This window comes from Lepisosteus oculatus, chromosome 3 (genome assembly GCF_040954835.1).
Source record: "Lepisosteus oculatus isolate fLepOcu1 chromosome 3, fLepOcu1.hap2, whole genome shotgun sequence".
NCBI classification, from domain to species: domain Eukaryota; kingdom Metazoa; phylum Chordata; class Actinopteri; order Semionotiformes; family Lepisosteidae; genus Lepisosteus; species Lepisosteus oculatus.
The window spans coordinates 57,665,881-57,686,933 of NC_090698.1; the positions used below are offsets into that span (position 1 = coordinate 57,665,881).

Below are 21,053 nucleotides of genomic sequence, written 5' to 3' on the forward strand. Positions count from 1 at the left end.
TTCCAAGATGTATTAAGTCTGCCACTACAACAGCGAAGACCTATATCTGGCATCAGCGGGAGAACACGAATAACATATAAGGCAATTGCTTGTGCGGCACCAGGTTTCTGTGAAGTCTAATGTCACCTCACATCACACTGTTTTGACTTCTTGTAAGATCGCGAAGCGGACGCGCGTTTCTCTCTGTTCATCCAGACAGCATTTGACTCTCCGCAACAAGTGTCGCTGCACACAAAAAGCATCCAGTTACAACACTGGCAGAAGACAATTCTCTCCTCTCTCCGTGGGCTATTTTAGGCTCCCGTCACAGCTGATCGCAAAGGTTTTTGGCCCTCCCCAAATTTTTGGCAGCCCGCTGTCCTTGTTGAAAGACTTGTTTGAAAAAGGGGGAGTTGTCAAACGAACCCGTGGTTTGCGAGCTTCTCGGAATAACAATAAGTTATACTACTGTATGCTTATTTTTCGAAATTAGATTTACCGCGGTTTCAACAACAACAACAACAACAACTTCAACAACAACAACAAAAACGGACACCAAAAAGGGGTTACCTTAACTTCAAATCGGTTTTACAAAACAGTGGAATCCACAAGAGTCTGTATAAAAATATCATCCAGCTATCTTCAAGGTTTTCAAGTAGACCTACTGCCTCAAAGAAACAGGGGCTGCAGGTTAACGCGAGTTTTTTTAATATTAAGGAAACAGTGCTGTTGAATGCTTTCAACATTTTAGACCGTATTGTATTTATCAGTGTCTGATTTGCATCATTCTGCATCGTATTTATACTGCCAACGCAAACTCGCAAGTAAAGCAGAAGTAGGATTCGAAAGACAATGGAGGTAAGCCCTATTCCTGTGGTCACTGTCCAGACAGTCCCGTATGACGACCAGAGACCGGGGACTAACGGGCTGAGGAAGAAGACGGTGGTCTTCGAAAGCAAAAGGAACTACTTGCAGAATTTCATCCAGAGCGTCCTCTCGTCCATCGACCTCAGGGACCGCCAGGGGTGCACAATGGTAGTAGGCGGCGATGGCCGATACTTCAGCAGGACGGCCACGGAGGTTATCGTCCAAATGGCTGCTGCCAACGGGGTAAGGTGAACTTTGTTGCAGTACAGGACCGGCTTTTTCACAAAATGGACATAGACTAATCTGTGTCGCCCCGAAAGGGTTAAATTTATACGCACTCAAAGTTTTTTTTTTCACTTTAGCATTATCGAAAACGACAGAAGCTGGAGAAATGCGTTTAATGTATTCGTTTCTATGCTCACATTTTATATAATATTCCAATAATACAATTATTTTATTATTGGAGACTGTTGATGGGGAAAGGGGAGTCTGGTCTACTGGTCTACGATCCTCATCAGGAGCAGGCGGTTAAAAAATGATTTATCATGATTGAAAACACATGAATGGACAGTTAATTTGTGATTTTGATGTTCGTATGATACGCGTAATTCAACTACTGTAACGTCTTAAATCATCACAAAAGACTCCAAACAGAATCTTGTAGCTTGTGCTCTGTTGGACAGTACTTGACGGTACTTCAGTATCCTCGCACTAACAGAAGGCTGAGTTGTTAACACCCGTTTGAACAAGAGCTATACGATGTATTTCAGTGGAAACCACTGTCCTCTCTCTTCTGATAAAGTATGCACAGCCTGTGACCTTCCCTGTATGGTAATGTTTCTGTGGCTCAGCACTGACCAAGACCTCCCTCTTGGAGGATGAGAGGATATCCAGCCTATCGGTATAGCCCCGTGCCCTGAGACATCCTCTAAAGGTACCACAGTGGCAAAACATGGGTGATTGGTCTCGTCTGGACTTTTGTTCCCTGGTGTCCAAATGTGATCATCAATCTCGTATCACTTGTCACAACATCAGTCCTGACCCAGACCTGCGGAGACCAAATGTTGGAAAGTCTAGGAAGTATCCTACTTAATAACCTAGGTGTTTACCACAGTATAATGTGGTAAAAGTGTAGTACTGTGGAGTGGTGTTGCAGAAGCGCTGTTATCTGTCATTACTGTTATAATGGAGATGACAGATCAGATTTACTTCTGATTCCTCAGATGTAAAGCAAAAATACATCATTATAAAAAAATAACTATTATTCACCATCACTTTTAGTAACCACTTGTCCAGTTCAGGGTCACAGTGGGCCGGAGGCTATCCTGGGAATCTCTGTGCACAGGGCAGGATACATCCTGGACAGGATGCTAGTCCATAGCAGGGAGCAAGAGACACAGACATGTACCCTTGCACACCAGGGCTGGTTTTACAGAATCCAGCTAACATACCAGCATGTCTCTGAACTGTGGAAGGAAACAGGAGTACCTGGAGGAAACCCACATGCAAAATCCACACAGACAGCACCCCAGGAAGGGCTCCAGTGCTGTGAGGCAGCAGTTTTAACCACAATGAATCCTAATTGCAATCACAAGGTTGCTGTTACTTGAGGATAGGCACTTTTGTCTAGTGCATAATTCTAAAAATGCAAATATGTTTTTAATGTCTTTTATGCTTATCACATAAAAAACTGTTGCACAGTCCTTCGGTTTGTCTTAGTCTCTTCCACTTCTATCCCATATACAACAGCTTGTAGCCAGTCTCTCAAGATATGGTTACACCTAATCATGTTCTGTAAATGTCTAATTTGGTAAGAAAATTGCTAAAACAATTACAGCTCGTGTCTATCCTGCACCTGTAAGCTTTATAAAATCATTGTGTCATTACTGGTCATTTTACTGCTGGAGGTGCTCTTAGGAAGCTCATGTATTACAGAGAAAATGGCTCTTCTGGACACTATTATTGGCCACACCCTGCTGTGTGGCTGAACTGCTTTATTCATCAGGTCTGAATATCTAAAAATAATGTGATATGCAAAACACATATGAAGATATAGAATTATAACAATATGAAGATATAGAATTATAACAAGTTTATTTCTTCCCCCTGCAGTATCTTTCCTCTCCTAGGCTCTAATTTCCATTCTGAAACACACCACAGAACAAAATACACTTTTTAAAAAAATAGTATTTTTTAATGTGTTTATTCAGGACAGTAGATTAACTAGGCTTGTTTAATTACCATTCCATACTTTTTTTGTGTTTCATTGTTGCTTTCTGAAAGACAGACCTCAGAGAAAACCTTCTGGTAAACGCAATTATCAATATTTGTGTAGTCTTGAAACATATAAATAACTTTCCATGATGTGGATCAGGAATGTTCTGTCATCAAACATATTACATTTTAGCTAGTGTTATTAACACAATATTTATGAGAGTGAAATGCATCTTGTTTATTTACTAAATAAAGAAACAATTCTAACAAATGAGTAATCATCTAAGTGCACTTGTGTGTGAATTCAGAATTGTAATACAGAATTTGACATAGGGAAGAAAGAACGGGGAATTCAGGCACCAATTGCTTCTTGGGGCCACCTGCTTGTAATGGAAGTGACTGTCTAAAACCATATGAGATGGTCTTTATTTTAACTGCCTTGACAACTGTAAGTGAACAGTGGGAAACATCTTTTCCACTTACCACTTACAGCATCTTTCTCTTTAGAAAATGCTTGGAAGAAGCACGGCATCAATGATTTGATGTTCTGTACTCGCCCTGTGTCAGAAACATTCTACAATACAAGCACCACAAACCTTTCCCAGGCCCAGCAGTGTGTTTTCCACCGTCATCAAGTGGTGTTGGTTATCTTGTATGCTTCTAAGTAGATAGAACAGTGCGTCTGAAGTACCCAGAAGTGCGATCATCCAAGGATCTCTGGAATACACTTTACACTCATTGTAATGTTTCTGGAGCCCCATATGAGAGCTCTACTGCTGATACTGTACATTCAGACAGAAGCCCTCGAGAATCACACACGATGTTTGTGTACAGACGTACAGGCAACGTACTGTATATAACATCAGGATTTCCAGGAGCAGAAAACACTGTTGTAATGGTCAAGTCTTCAGATGTATGAGGTTGTGAAGTAAGGTTTCTTTGGTTCTGGATGGTAATGGTCTATAAAACTCAATAATTGAAAAAAGCGGAGCTGTTTCAGTCCCTTGGCCTAAGCAAGGGAGAATGAAGTAAGGCACATACTAATATTAGAAAGGAACGAAACCTGCTAAAGTTTATGACTCATGCAGCTGAAATGAAAAATGGACTGCAACCCAGTTGAGAATCTTGCACATTCCTGGTAAATGAGCAAACAGAGGAACATTACAGATTCCGCACCTGTGATGGTTCGAGAATGTTAGAAATGTATATAGACAAAAACATGAAAACAATGAAAAATGTAATATAAGCATCATCATAAAACACTGTTAATATAGACAAAAGTCACTTCACCGTTATTATTATTACAGTAATAACTTTAAGATTCACCTTGAAAGTTAATAATAAAATGAGCTGATGTAAACAACCACTCACTTTCATTTTAAAATATTTGTTTACATTTACAATAATATTCTCAAACTGAAGCTCCATTATACTCTTGTCAATAATGTCATAATCATACTAAGACACCATGATGCAGATCATCCTATGCTTTTCATCTTCACATGAAATCTTGCTTCGTTTTCCAGTTACCTGCTTATGACCTTGAAAATGCTGCAACACAGCAAATCTCTCTCATTCCGTGTCTGTCCTACCTATATGGGTTAACTGATTACACAGTCCTGAGGTAATGAAAAGCCATTTTTGCCCTTTGACACATTGAAGAACTACTAACATTTACGAAAAATCCAATATGGACAGTGAGAGCCATGTTATAACTTCAACCATTTATTAACTATTAATAAGCGATAAGTGAACTGTTTGCTGCAGAAAAGCCATTTAATGGGAGCAGATACCAGCGAAAACTGGTGATTTAAATGTAAATCATTAAATACTACTTCGAATGTTACCAATCCTATCTGTTGGATTAGTGCATACTTAGTATTGCACTTGCACTAGACATGCACTTGAGTATGACACAGTGAATGAATGGCACTTACACTGAGTTAAGAACATAAGAATGGTCTTCGAATGAGTAGGGGTAATTTGTGCCAGCTTAGACCACAATCTGGTAGTTCGGTAGTCAAGTGAATCTAAAATTTCATCCAATCACTTCTCAACAGCGTCCAGAGTTCGGGCCTCATCCACCTGGCTGGGAAGCCTGTTCCAGAAACCCATTCACTTACTCTTTGAGTAAAGAGTTCTCTGCCCTTAATATATTCCCCTTAAATTTCCTATTTTGACCTCATGTCTTTGCTCCATTACTGAGTGTGAAACAGTCCCCTAGGTTGAGTTTATCTGTATCCCTTAGAATTGTGTATCCCTTATACAAGATCTAATGCAAACAAATTATTTGCTTGCAATGCTGTTCTTCAGATTGGTCGTCTGGTTATTGGACACAATGGGATCATGTCGACCCCAGCTGCATCGTGTATAATCCGAAAGATAAAGGCCATTGGAGGGATAATTCTCACTGCGAGTCGCAACCCAGGAGGGCCTGGAGGAGATTTTGGGATAAAATTTAACGTGGCCAATGGAGGTGGGTTCTCGTCTGCAGACGAAGATTTTGTACAGCACACTTGTTTGTCAACTGTTTTTTTCTTGTAATGTATCTAGAAAGCACAAGCGGCTCAGATCCTTGATGGATTAGATCCATTTGATCCTCGTCCCATCACACTGATCACTTTCTCAGGATGATTATCGCTGCCCAAAGAATGTGCAATTAGGAGCGAGTGCAAACAAAATATCTACCAAAAAATTTCAGACAGAAACATTCGGTGAGAACCAATCACGAAGAGCGTTCCCAAAGCTGACTTCAGGCAGCCCTGAGGTAACTTGTGAATGCATTTCTAGGATTTAGTGATATGAAGAAATGAAGGAAGAGGGAAATTATTTTGGACTTGCTGATGATAGGGAAATAGTTTTAGTAACTGGATTTGACCCCCACTTCCTTCTGCCTTTAGTGAGGAGTAGCTTGAGGACACACTTGATCAGTATGTCACGGCTGTTCTAGAGTTGAATAAACACCTGTGCTGTACATTGTTTATTCCTCTCGCTGACATTGCACATTCACCTCTAAAACATTAGTAAAGTTCTATTTGAGCTCTTTGGTAATATGGATTGGAATTTCAGCAATGTTACACTCATATAAATAGAGCAAAGCTGATTTTCTTTTATGTGTTGTTAACTGAAAGTGCTGGAGTCCTCTGGGAGTTGCCTTCAGCAGTCTATTTGTCACTTCTGACTTGGGGGTTGTGCTGATCAGGGGTCGGGGTCTTGTAAGTGTAATGGAAGAAATCATCTCTTATTCCCGCTGAAAATATTTATAATGTTGTAGTATAGTGGGAATTGTACTCGAGAGAATTCCAAGAAATTCCTCAGCACCAAAGGATTTCAGCAGTTTCTGCAAATATGGCTCAGTTATGTGTATTACAGTGTACTGTGAAATTGTCCCTCCCAAGCTTAATAAAGAACCTGGATATTGTAAAGGAAGGCATGTTGGCACTAACTTAAAAGTTGAGGTGGCACTGCCAGACATTGTAAAGACTTTAAAAGTCTTAAAAGCAGTTTTACCAAAGTAAGCATTTCTCACAATAACGTCACGGCATTCTGTATAAAATCACACAGCGTGCAGAGTACAAGATAGACATGAAATTTGTTTTAAAACATGGATGTTTTTTGACAAGATTTAGACTTGAATCCGAATTAAAGCAGTGCTGTTTCATGTTGTATTACTTTATGTTGTATGTTGCTTTAGTCATCTGCAATACTTCCAGTATTTCTGTGGCATGTTTGGCACATATTATCACAGTTTCAGTTTATAAATGATGCATGAACATGAACCCAAATTTAAAAACTGGTATTTTGTATGTAAAATATTGATGTAGAGCAGTCAAACGTAAACACAGCTGCTCCATTGAATTACTGTTATTTTAGTTGGTGTTGAAGAAAGATATCGTTACAACAGTGTTTATATTGCTATAATTATTCTCATTGCTGTACCTTTGCATTTAATTTCAGTCAGCCAACACTAGTGTAGCCCACCATATAGGCAGTGCCTTGTGGACATGTTTTCTATCAGTGATTTCATGTAAATGAGGACAGCAGTTAAGAAGTGATGCCTGACGTGGATTGGTCTTCTAAAAGCAGGATTATATATTGTCTTTTCTCTTCTTCTGGTTCTTGCCTGGCAGGCCCATCACCTGAGTCGGTGACAGACAAGATATATCAGATTAGCAAGACCCTGGAGGAGTACGCCATCTGCCCTGACCTCCGGATAGACCTCGCGCGGCTGGGCAGGCAGGACTTCGACCTGGAGAACAAGTTTAAACCCTTCAGAGGTACAGTTCCCCACCTTCAGTAGGTTTAAACCTCAATAATTTCATCCTAAAGAAAAATATTCATGGATTTGCAGAACGGTACAGTGTAACTACATGCACATGGATTGTATTCTTTAAAGAAGTAAGGATAATGAGGACACTTAAACAACCTTTCCACAGTGTCTGTGTGACTGTTAGCTTGTTTCTTCAGGATGGCAAGTCAGATGAGAAGATCTTAGCCCAATATAGAAAATGGAACTTAACCACAGAGGTCAAAGGTCTTGTGTCATTTGTTGTTTTTGTCTCAGTTTAAAGTTTTCAAAAATTGAATAAAACAAGAACAAATCACCATCAGTGGTGCCACCCTCCAGGATTCCATCCAAAAGACACCTAAGATCATTACACTGTCACAATGTGAGGCCTTGTACAGTAAAGATTTGGATGACTGTATATTGTACCATGGATCGTAATGGTAGAAAGCTCCATATAGATGCCATAAAGACAAGATCCAGTGATGTCAGGGGAAGGAATTCAGAAGCTCCCATTATGGAATGGAATATCCTTGTTTAGAATAGTGGATACAGAAGAAACATTTTCAAAACATAATCCGGATATTCCCAAATGTGTGAAACAAGCCCTCCCCCTTCCCCCATAGATATCCATTGTACAGTGGATATGACAGTAAGAAAAGAAAGAAAGCTCGTATTCTCTAAAGGAAGATCGTATTGCAATTGCTAGTCCCAGACTGAGTAAAACCCACCATCATTTAAAATACGTTCTCTAATGTGAATCCATTTAGTCCCAAAAGTTTGGAAGAATTCGAGGAATTACTTGTAAGGAATTCATGATATCGGGAAACAGGAGAATGGGAAAGCCAAGTCTTTTAATTCTGTGAAGCTCCAAGTTGTCATGATGTAAATTATCATCCTTTGGCCCAAAAATGCAATCTACAGCCAACAGAGGAACATCAGTATAAATTAAAAATTTTGAAATCTATATGGAGAAACCAGGATTTCTTTAAGTGGTAATCAAGAAATGGGACTGTCAGGATTAAACTAAATACTATGCACACAAAACAAAAACAAAAAACTGAAATAAAATGTGAAGGTTTGAGAGCACTGCAACCATAGCTAATCTTGTACTCTGCAGGACATATCATTTAATCTTGGTTGCTATTTTTGGATCGTTAAACTTCAGTTTACCATATGGCAATCAAACCCCGGTACAATGTTAAAAGAAAAAAATGCACTGTTAAGATAATGAGAGTTCAGGCTCGAACCAGAGACCTCTGGGTTATGGGAATTGATCTGGGTGCCAAACAAGTCCCTGGTTTCTGGTTTGCCACTCAGCGAGTAGGACCATACCTTTTGGGGGATTTATCACTTAATAGAAGTTCTTTAGTACAAAAAGCATCTAGGCAGTCTACTCAATTAATAGGTCCTTTGACACTTACCAAGTATTCATGAATGTTGTCAGATGAACCCAGAATGGCCCTAGTAAAGACTGTGCTGTTAAAATGAGTTTAATATTTATAAATTCTATTTTAATATAGGAGTATATGAACTATTTTTATATCTTTGGGACATTTCCAAGGTATTCTTCTTGTTAATCAAAACAAATGGGATTTTTTCTCCTATTCTTGACAGTTCTTTATTTATTTAAGCTTTACAGCCCTTGATTGGTTATACAGATTATTTTTTTAGAAATACATCAATATTGTTGAAAAGCAAACAAGATTAATTGCAGTTTAGACCTAGTACAGGGTTATTTAATCCCACTGTTACAAATTTTAAAATGAATGTCCATGTCAGTATGGGTGTAGACGTTCTGTGCTGTGCTGAAAGTGGCTATAGAATGTGGAAACATTATCAGAAATATGCAAAGGTTTAGTGCAAATACCCATTTTGTTAATAGACTCAGAATACTGTGTAATGCCGCAGTACATAGATATTTGATTTCTGGTATCTGTATTTATTCTGAACACTTTGAAAGCATCACAACAACAACAAAAACAACGATGATGATGATGATGATGAAAATACTTTAACCGTTATTGCTATATGTGTACTTAATGATTACTCTCCGATTATGTTTGTGTTTTTTTAATTTCAGTTGCTTATTTATCTGGTGTTGTCTGACTCTGCTTGATTTCAGTGGAGATTGTGGATTCAGTGGAGATTTACCTCAACATGCTGCGCAGTATTTTTGATTTCAGTGCCATCAAAGGGCTTCTGACTGGACCTGATCAACTGAAAATTAGGATCGATGCAATGAATGGAGGTAATCGGATCAATTCTATGACAGGACAGTGTGTTTGAAATATTTGCAGTATGTTTCAATGGGGATTTAAAAGTGGCTTAGTTAAATGATTGGCCTACATAAATGCTGAAATCAGTTGAATTTTCAATATATTATGAAACTGATAATGTATGGTATTATACAGTATACATAATATTATGATATTATGAAAGCAGGTATGTTTTAGATTAAGACATTATTCATAGCTACTGCATTTTTGTATTGAAGTGTCTTTCCCTCATTCTTTCAAGGACGTTGAATAGGTATGCTTTCTTACATTTTTTACTTAATAATGTAACATACCCTCATTTTTTCATCTTTTCTTTAAAGAGTTGGCCCGACTGTGTGGAGATCAGTCAGGAACAGTTCTTTACAGCTCTAACATTGAGTGCTTCCGGAAATGTTCCCTGCGTCTGTCATGCAGGCACAGGATCTCAGTACAGAGTTGCGTTATCTTAGGAAGTAGCGGTAATTGTAACCTGGGAGTTGCTGTATTGCTTGTGGTTCCAGTGATGGGGCCTTACGTGAGAAGAATTCTGTGTGATGAGCTGGGCGCCCCGGCGAACTCTGCTGTCAGCTGTGTGCCCCTGGAGGACTTTGGGGGCCAGTATCCGGACCCCAGCCTCCCATACGCAGCCTCGCTGGTGGAAGCTATGAAGGGTGGGGAGTTCGGCTTGGGTGCAGCGTTGGATGGAGATGGGGTAAATATCACCCTTCTGCCTTCTTCATTTCTGTTGCATTCTGTATAGAAAGGGAAACCATGTCTTTGGCATGCTTGATTTTTTTGAAAATGTGGCTAATATAAGGGATATTAATAAAAAAGAAGTCTGTATGGTCTAACATTTGTTTCTTCGGTACGTAGACTGACTTTATCATTTGTGAGCTTAAGCTCCAATAGGCAGATATGTTCTCACACTCAAAACAGGACAAGATTGTTCTCTATACTGAAAAATGTGAAGAAAGTTTAAAAATCTATACTTATTATACACATTTTAATTAGGGAATTTTAAAAACATTGATTCATTTTTGTTAATGATTATTCAGTTTAGTCATACACACAAATGGTTGTTCAAGTGATCATCATTGTGGAAGACAATATTGTTGTGTTGAAATGCATCGTTCTATTATTTTCTGTGCAAAGAAATCAAATGAATAAATTAATCTTTGAAATGAAATACTGTGGACCCTGTCCTGCTTTTGAGTGTGAGACCAATCATTTTTCTAAACCTCAATTGGAAATGATAAATATTCCAAAATTACTAATAATTGTAATTTCATATGTCTTTCATATAAAAACTTTATGCAAACATATTTGAAAACCAATGTTAGCATCCAGTTAAAAGGTAATTTACTGAAATGAACTATGGAAATGAACACAAGGACTCCTTATTTTGGGCTGTTGAATGACATTATGTCTTGCACTGATGTTTTGCTTTAAAAAAATATGTTTCTCCCATCATGTTGGTGTCAGATTCAGTAATCAATGTTGATACTGGAAAAATAATTTTTAACATATTTTAAATGTGTATTATTACAGTTCCCTGGGTTTACTTCCTGGGGTGCTATTTGCATGGAATTTGCAGTTTTAACATATTTAAAATGTATTATTATTACACAACTCTGGGTTTAATGCCTGCGGTGCTATTTGTGTGGAGTTTATATGTTCTCCTCGTGCTTGTCTGGGTTTCATCCAGCGCGTAGCTTTCATCCCACAGTCCAAACTGGTTGGTTAATTGGCTTCTGGGAATATAAATTGGCCCCGGTGTGAGTTTGTGCGCGTGTGTGTGTGTGTTTCTATCTGTGTGTGCCCTGCGATGGACTGGCATTCTGCCTTGCGCCCGTTGCTTGCTGGGATAGACTCCGGCTCCCCCTCAGCCCTGTGCTGGATAGAGCAGTTAGAAAATGTATGGATGAATAATCACACTATGCTCATAAGAAACATGTGTACTCTGTTCTACATAATTAAATATGACATAAATACAATTGGTCTGATATTTTAATTCTCGTACCCTGGGTCATAAATCAGTGCGAGAATGGAGATGAAATCAAACTGTAGATAATTTCCTCTGTGACTTGGCAACTGGCATAACAAACACAAGCATTACGTTATACTTTCAGAACAGGCATCACAAGACAGCCTTTCCCTGCAGCACTGATGCAGGTTTTCTGTTCCAGCTATTACTAAGCCTAGAAGTTTTGTACATTAACATGTTGTAGGCATTGTTATTAACAGACCTCATACCAAGATCTTAGGACAAGTATGGTGGATTTTTCTTCCTGAATGTGGGATGTGAAATAACCCTTTGGCAACGTTCGTGATGCCTTGATCAAACCTTAAACTACGCCGATTATCATGTCACAGCGGACTCGATGGAGACAAAAAGCATGTTTGTAAAGTTTCCAGCCGCTGTTCCTCTCTGCTTTTAATTAGCGTAGTTGTGGAGCAGGTATCATAAACAGAGCCTGTTTAAAATTGTGTTGGAGGCCTCCAGTTTCCTTTTACTGCAAAGCTCAACCAAATATTCGCTCAGGTAGAGTACAGATTTCCAAGGAACAAGATTTTTATGCGGCTGAGAACAAGGTTGTCATTTGCCATTTCCTCATTTAAAGGTGTGAGGCAGTTTGAAAATGATCCTGGCTTTGACATGTTTGTCTTTTGCTCCTTGCAGGATCGGTACATGATCCTCGGGCAAAATGGATTTTTCGTGAATCCCTCGGACTCGGTGGCTGTTATTGCTGCCAATCTTTCGTGCATTCCCTACTTCAGGCAGATGGGAGTCCGGGGCTTTGCACGAAGTATGCCCACCAGCACAGCCTTGGATAGGTAAGGCTCTGAGTTAGGATTACTCATGTATTAGACCCCCTTTATGAACCTGTAAGTCTGTAAATAAAGCTAAATGAGGCTTATTATCTGAAAGCTGATCATATAGATGAGTAGATATTGTGCCTTAACAACTTACTGTATACATCGTATAATGAAAGACTTTTTAGAACTAAAAGCCTGCATCACAGAATCAGAATGGCAGGTTAGCTCTGTTACAATGTTCAACATCTGTGAAGTGGTGCACAGACACACAGAGACAGTTGGCGTGTCATTTGAAATAACTCCAGTTCATGCAAACCCTGAATCAGGTGGAGAAAAGGCACAGTTCGAATAGTGAGCTTTACTGGGGTGACTCACTTGGCTGAAGAGAATGATAACTCATCTGTATGTATGGAGCCGTCAGGACTGACCCCCAACATACATTTTACTGGCATGGAGGTGGAATGTGGGTGAAGATGGGGTGGATATGAAGTATGATATTTATACAGACATATGCAAAAGTGGGTGAGATTAGGGGTTGACCTCTGAATTTTTTTTTTAACTTCAGAAACTGGTGTGTCAGACAGTTTTCCTATTAATAAGGAACAAGTAATAGGTTTATTCCATGCTGAAAAAAAGAAGAAAGAGAACACAACGTTTTGGCCGTGGAGCCTTCTTCAGGTGTGAGAGAGACAAGGCAGTAGGCAGTTTCCTATTAATAGCCTTATCAGTGCAAAAGTGAGAATGATGTGTTTCCAAATTCACAAACCACTCATGTACTTTTTTGTCTGTGGCACAAGAGAGGCTAGAACTCTTGTAATAACAAGGTTGTGGGTTCAGGTTCTCTGCAACACTGTATTGTTGATGTCTCACTATGCAAAAGTGTAGGGAAAAAGCATCCGAAAAATGCAGGATATATTTTAAAACGAAAACTACTACAGACTTGAACATTTTCAAAATTACTGATAAATGTATCGGAGAATGTGAAGCAATAGAAATTGAGTAAGTTTTGTCAGATAGAAAATCTACAACTTCTGTGTTCACCTGGAAAAGAGATTTATAGAAACATTAAACAATATTGCTTCCACACATGTGAATAATTCTTGATCTCTCACTGTTTTCTCTGCTGCATATGTAGATGCTGAAAAATGCACAATAGGTTTTTAATACAATCATTTGTAGAGTGGCATTCTACTGTATAAGTCTAAATATCTGTTTTTTTGTGCTACGGGCCTTGTTTATCAGAAATGCCATTTGAGTGATTAATTGAATTACACTGCCTGATACAAGCATTGCTTATTGGTTTTGGGTTTCCCATGTTATGACTAGAGGGACTAGTTGGGTGGTCCCTCTGCAAGAGTTTTGGGACCATTAGCTGTGTCTTGTGACAGCACTGAGGCTGTTACAGTATCAGCTGGCTGGTGTGGGCTTTTGAGACAGAGTCACATGATTGCCCAGACAGCTGCCTGCTGTATGCTACATGCTGATGGACCATTCACTGGGTGTGAACAGAAGCTTTGTGTGTAGCTTGCATTTAGAAGACATCAAACTCATGTGATAAGTCATATGTTTCATCATGACAACTGTAGTGTTTTCTGTTCTAATGAAGGGAGTCAAGAAGAGATGTTTGAGCTTAAGTTAGCATATCAAGTAAGATGGCACGGTGAGAAAAGGTTTTAAACTTTGGTACATCTCACAGGCAGTTTTAAACTTTCTAATTAAAAAAATGATTATTTTCAAAAAATATTATTGCATATTCTTATACACAAATGAGACATAACAGCTTACATTTAATAAAAAAAACTTCTTTTTAAACAGGTAAATGGCTTCAAGAGAATGCAGAAAAGGTCAAACGGGTAATTAATAGAGAACGATTAAGCATCAATACTTACATTTCAGTTTCATCATATAATTTATATCTCTTGTTGACCGCACAAAATATTGTGGTCTAAGTGTCTTAGCACCTAGAGGTTTCTAGAGGTTCTAGGTTCTAAGGATTTATGAGGGAAATGCAGATATAGTCACATGAAATAATACAGTCAAGTGCTGTTCAGAGACTCTAGTCGAACTTGTTGCATCACATCAGGCTTACAGAGTTAGTGAGTGCTGGTGTGGAACCTGTGTAATGTGATGAATCTTCCACTACGTATTCAGTCTTTACCTCTCACTTCCTGGGCCCCATCAATGAGACTAGCCTGGCAGCAGGAGAACTCTGCCCAAACTCAGGTCCCAGTGTTTGCCATAACACGATCCCAGTCTCAGCTTCAACACAGAACCCAGTCTCTGCCCTAACACAGGTCCCAGTCTCTGCCCTAACACAGATCCCAGTCTCTGTCCTAACACAGGTCCCAGTCTCTGCCTTACATGATCCCAGTCTCTGCCTTATCTCTGATCCCAGACTATCCCAGTCTCCCTGTCTCCTCTGCTTCCAGAACATCAAGTATTTGATCTATCAAATCTATCTGTTACCATATCAGAATATAATAATGTACATAGTGCCTTTAATGCAAGAAAAAGAGGTTAGACCTTTTTTATGGGTAGCTTAATTTGGAGTTGTTTATAGCTTAAATGAGCTTGTCATCAAATATGCTGAATTCTAATAAGTTGATGTTGGACTTCAAAATAAAAAACTACATCTTATTGGTAGCAATGAGTAGAGCACATTATGTTATGATGTGTCCTTTTTTAGTATATAGTTGGATTATACTTATGTTTTGTACTGTATAATAAACTCGGTTTAATAACTAGGTCTATGCTCTTTAAACACTGTATTACATTAACACACCTGGTTAGTTCTGTTAGGTTACTGTATGTCTTCTTATTCTTATCCATCGAGCATTCACTGTATTATGTTTATAAGCAGCTAATCTGATTCTGTTCATAGATCCATTTCTTTCAATCAACTCATCCTGTGAAGAGCAGGCTTGAGTCATAAAGGCTTCACTTGCATGGGGATGGCCTGGACCGTGCAATGGTTTTAGGGAGAATATCATGTAAGAATTCCCTGTTGAGGTTTTTTTTCATACCATACATACCCCTGTTCCACAAATACTCCCATGTTTTTCATTCCTCCGTTTGCTCAGGAAAGTATTCTGGTGAGGAGCCATTCATAAAGACTAAGCATCCATTAATAACTGTGTGAGATCACTCATGACGTTGGTGAAGAAGTTTTCAGTCCGACTCAGCTCCCATAAATAGCCTTGAGGTTGTCTATGACATCAGGTCGTCTGAGACCCCTTGTGTAATGTGCTGTATTATTCTATTAATCGAAAAGGCTTTCCTCTAATTCAAACATTGCTTGTGTGATGGAAGTGGATACCTTTCTTAATTTTGTTTTCTCAGTGATGTATTATATGTTCCGGGGCTCATTTTGTGTGTGTCATCATTTCATTAATTAGGTGAAAACATATTCTACATCATTTCCTTGTGAAACGTGAAATTTTTAATTCATGATATATGAAGGCACTATGTAAATAAAAACCCAACTCACAAACTCAAATTAAAACCAAAATTGTTTTAAAAACAATTAAAGCCAGAACAAAGCCCCCCATATTATTAAATATTAAAAAGCATTGTAATTATTCAATTTGTTGGAACTTTACATGCTGGAAAGAACACTACATTTATTTACTCTGAGACTAATGATTCTGTGTCTAAAACTATTGTATTACAACACCAGTGCTGCATGTTGTTGTATTTTGTCTGGTGCACTACCACCAGGATCTCCTCCATGAAACTGCACCCAGTTTTTACACTAAAAAGGAAGGTATTGTTGCAGCTGCAGTGTAACACAGTATATAACAAATCGCCAAAATAATCAATAACAAAAGTGTTTTTTTCCAATATTACCTCATGTGTAAAGACAATCTCATTGTAGAGGTGCTAAATAGGATAAAGTTAAGGTCGTGTTTTGGTTTTTCTCTGGCCAATGCTCGTAAATGTGAAGCACACACTCAGGGGTACTTATATTTCAGTCTGCATAGCATACTAGACCTAAAAAGACCCAGCTGTAAGTAAACTAAAAATAAATGATATAAATGAGAAAGTTTTATCCCATCTAGCCTCTTTGGTAGTTAATTGACTCATGGATCTCATCCAGCTGTTTCTTGAAAGAAGCCAGGATATTGGCTTCAACAAGCATAGTTGGGTAGCTTGTTCCACAGTCCCACAACCCTTTACAAAAAGAAGTTCTTAGTTTGATAAAGTACACTGCAACAGGTAGACAGCAATTTCATTTGGAAAAGTTTTAAGACACTTTCTCGTATCAAATAAGGGATTTCATAAAGCTTCTTTTTGTATTATATTTCTGTCTGGGTAAAAGGGTTTTATTTCTGCAATATATATTCTATAGTTCCATTTCAGTTTTCCCAATTTTGCTTTTGCCCATATGTAATTTTAAAGCTACTCTGTAACTTGACCCTAGCCTGTGACCCACTTTTCCTGCAATAGAATTGTTTGTCACCTCAGAGATTTGCAAGGAAACTTACGGTAATAAAGCACTGCACTACTTACATTAGTACTGGCAGTAGCTGAGGAAATGACCTAATATGTGGTGCTGGTGGCAGACTTCTTTGCCTCTTGCTTACTGTATACTACAGCATTTTTGCTGGAAATACAGAACATTGCGACAGCATTCACCCACCTCTAATCATGTCCCATTTGGGTGAATTTACAAATGTATACACAGTTTTAAAGTGGATATTGTTAAACTAAACTTGAACGGTCAAACTATACATTTTTATGGGGTAATAGAAGCTTAATTTAAACGAACACCTGCAAAAAACATAATAAGCTAAAATATGTTAAATATTCAGCCCCCCCAGTCAATAATTTTTGGAAATATCTTCGGCTACAATTATATATTAGAGTGTTTATGGATAAGTACATTATCAGCTTTGCACGTTGGGGTGGTGTAATTATCACCTATTCTTTGCAAACTTGCTCAAGCTCTGGCAAAATGGTTAGGCACTGTTGGTGGACAGCAGTTTTGGCAACACATGTTCCATTGAATTCGAGTTAGGACTTTGACTGGACTACTCAAAGATGTTCACTTTATTCTCAGCCAGCAGCCATATCTCCCTGCAACTTCCAACTGGCAGCCCACTGAAGCTCAGCAAATGTGAGCCTAAGTGAAAAACTAAGGTTGCTGCTGGAAGAGGTATTAGAGGGTTCGATAGGAGGGTGCTCACCCTGCGGTCTGTGTGGGTCCTAATCCCCCAGTGTAGTGTCGGAGACACTATCCTGTAAAAAGGCGCTGTCCTTATGATGAGATGTAAAACTGAGGCCCTGCCCATCTATGCTCATTAAAAATAGTAGGGTGCAACCCCGGCATCCTGGACAAATTTCCCATTGGCCGTTACCAATCATGGCTTCCTAAGAATCCTTAGCTATGAATTTGGTTCATCACTCTGTTCTCCTCCCCACTGATAGCTGGTGTGTGGTGAGTGCTCTGGCGCACTATGGCTGCCATCGCATCATCCAGGTGGGGCTGCACATTGGTGGTGGTGGAAGGGAGTCCCCATTACCTGTAAAGCGCTTTAAGTACAGTATCCAGATCCTCCAAAAACTCCATATAAGAGGTTTTGACTAATAAATCCTGCCCTGTTCTTGGTTTTAAATGCTCTTTCCCACAATTTCCACGTGTGTCCCCTGGTATGTGCATCACTTGTTTCACTGTTTATTCTGCAAGTCGCATTCATCCTCCCCATAGCTGTGGGTGTGAACTTTATAACACTCTACATGCAATTTGGCAGCTAAGCCTCACTCAAGCCTGCTCCAGTTAAAATGCAGTCTTCAAAGCTCTCACACTTTCACAAGGATTTCAAGTTTGCTCTTTATAGAGTTTTTTTCACAATCTCTTTTTTCCAACTGTTGATCAGTCATGACCACAACAAGAGGGGTATTAATTAATTGCCCTTTGTATTCTGGAAGCTCACCTCTGGTACTTGCTTGTAACAATGTTTTTGGTGGTGTATCTGTTGCACTACAGGACTTTTTCATCATTCCTGGCACTCATCACGTATATGCATGCATTGATATGGTCTCGGACACCTTTCAAAATAGTGGAGTGCAGAATGCCTGGTTGAGAATGGAAAGCGAGTGAATATTTGTATATCCAGCCCAGAGGTTCAGCCCATATACAGACTTACAGTGCAGAGCGGAGGTTTATGTTGCTGGCTAACTATGACTGGGATTCCCCAAGTTGCAGTGTAAAATTGGGTGAATGCTGTCAAGGTAGAGTTGGGATTAGCTAGACAAGGTTATTATCAAGGCAGGGTATTCATTCGGCATCCTCTCTAGTTACGTGCTGGGTAACTATAGCCTTGCAGGAATGTCAGTGAGAGAGGCTCCTCTCCTCCAGTCAGTGCTAACTCATCTGTTGGGCACTATGGAGCTCGGACCAAGCCGGAGAACCAGGTGTCTCCTTCTATCCCAAGCAAGTACAGGAGTCAATAGAGGGTGAAGCCTTTAAAAGAATTGGGAATTCTGTATTTTAAAAATATATAGAGTTCAACAATGTTCAAGTGCTATAGTGGCATGAATTTCTAAAGACGGTCAGTTACTTGGAAGAATCTCCACTTGTCTTGATAGTTGTTCATTTGACTTTGCTCCACATTGTGAAAGCCATGCTAAATGTTTGTTTTGTGTCAAAGTAACAAAATATTAATGTGTGAGGCTGTATCAAAAGTGGATGGTGGTGACATTTTTTTCTTTCTTTGCATGTGAATCTTGCTGCCATGAAGCTTCTAGCTGGGATTTGTTTTGACTAATTGACAGATATCTTACTTTTTTATGCATGTGTAGCTTGTCACCCACTGGTAATTTCAATACACACTGTATTGTATGTTCACTAAGCTGCCAGGTGGCAATATTAATTTTTAAGTAGACATACTGTGTATAGAGAGTTTTCAAATATTTAGATTTTATTAATCTTTTCAAGGTTATGTGTTTATTTTAAATTAAAAAAACAATAACATTTAAAGTCAATACCTAGCTGGCACTTTGTGCTGAAATACAGTAATGTGTCTCCCATGGACCATTGTCCAAGTAAGAGGTTTCTGTTGTATGAAGATTATAAATTATATTATACATTTTGTAAAGCATAACATACAAAACTTCCATATGTTTCCAGAAATCCAAAATCATTGTAACCCACCAACTATGTACATTACCCCCACAAAAAACAATGAAAACTACACATTTTGTTCAGGTTCTGATTCATGTAATATCTGCGGTTTTTGCAGCCCTAACAAGTCAATGCATGTTTTATCATCTGGTGTATAGTTTAATGGAAAATATTACACATGGATTGTGCCTTAAAGTGTGGGTGACATTTTGTACCACATAGGAAATTTGCGTTAAACCCCTGGAACAGAAAAACAATGTGGGAAGGGGGAGGGGGTGTTTTGATAACTTCTAAATCTCGCGTCTGGCTTACAAAGCTTGTTTGGGTAGCATGACATTCAGATGTGCACTCGGGGAGAAATTCAATCAACACAAGAGGAAACATCTGCTTCACTGTGACCCCAGAGGGGCAGCGGTTTCGCTCGCAACCTAAAGGGACAAGAATGAAGACTCTCTGGAGTTCAGGGCCGCTGGAAAGAATGGGCTGCATTTGAATTCTAACTCTTCAATGAAATATTTGAATAGTCTTTAAGGTGAACGAGAAGACAGTCTTATGAATTTGCTTGTTCATTTACAGTGGGAAACATTTATTCTATAATTACAATCAATGGGAATCTTACCTTTTTTTTTACATACCTCAATAGGAAAAAGCCATACACACCTCCCTTTTTCATTGATTGAGATGATCAATGTCACCAGTTTCACTACATTCTCCCAAGAAGACAAAGCAAAGTGTTAACCTGATTACTCCACCCATTCACCTTTGAGATTTTTGGTGCATCAAGGCTTCAGCCCCCTGCGGCAGGTTGAGCACTGACTGCAGGAGAAACACATCCCTTACCTACAGCACCATGCGCCTGCAGGTGTCCGTGAGGAAGCCGAGCGAGCTCTGGCAGGCTGCGGTACTCTGCGCCCACTTGCGTTCTATGTCTGGCTTGGGGAATCCAGTCACTGTTGTACCAGGCCAGAACCCACAACACCTGCTTCAGGCAACCCAAACTGTGCTCAAGTGGGCACCTCAGCCAGTTGAGGTACTCTGGGACCCCTCACCCCTGGCCAAGACAGTCCCAGTGACCCGCATACAGAGAAGCGCGTGATGACAGGCAGATTTTAGCTGCAGGAAGCTTTATTGCAGATGTTCAGACCTTCCAGTCAAAAGAGTGCAGAAACCCACTTTTCTCTCTAGCTAGTCACTGCGCCTCGACTGCTTCCTAATAACCCACTCGCCACCAAGCAACAAACTCACCACAAATTCAACTCATATGAGTGAGTAATTTTCTCTAATTATCTAATTATCTCCCCATGAGCCTATTTACAATTGTTGGAGGACCATTGGAGGCCTCTAGTGGCAGGGCAGCTGCTACTACAGCCCATTCATTGGCCTGCCTACCAAATTCTCCTTTTCACAAAGTTTGAAGAGTGCTTGAGGAGAGATAGAAACAGCACTATCTGTAGCCTTTCTAGCCATTTTTTAAAAAGCTAGTTTTTCTTTAATGCCACACAAGAATATT

The 21,053-nt window shown here is 39.3% G+C and overlaps 1 protein-coding gene across 1 annotated transcript in view; it reads left to right on the plus strand.

Moving 5' to 3' along the window:
- The first annotated feature begins 189 nt into the window (after positions 1-189).
- The window catches only part of pgm5 (phosphoglucomutase 5), a 52,967-nt gene continuing 32,103 nt past the window's right edge, over positions 190-21,053 (plus strand). The window contains exons 1-6 of the mRNA XM_006626868.3: positions 190-1,089; positions 5,374-5,536; positions 7,191-7,337; positions 9,471-9,596; positions 10,125-10,315; positions 12,284-12,438. Coding sequence (XP_006626931.2) covers positions 832-1,089; positions 5,374-5,536; positions 7,191-7,337; positions 9,471-9,596; positions 10,125-10,315; positions 12,284-12,438 — 1,040 coding nt within the window. The 5' untranslated portion in view covers positions 190-831. The remainder of the gene's footprint in view (positions 1,090-5,373; positions 5,537-7,190; positions 7,338-9,470; positions 9,597-10,124; positions 10,316-12,283; positions 12,439-21,053) is intronic.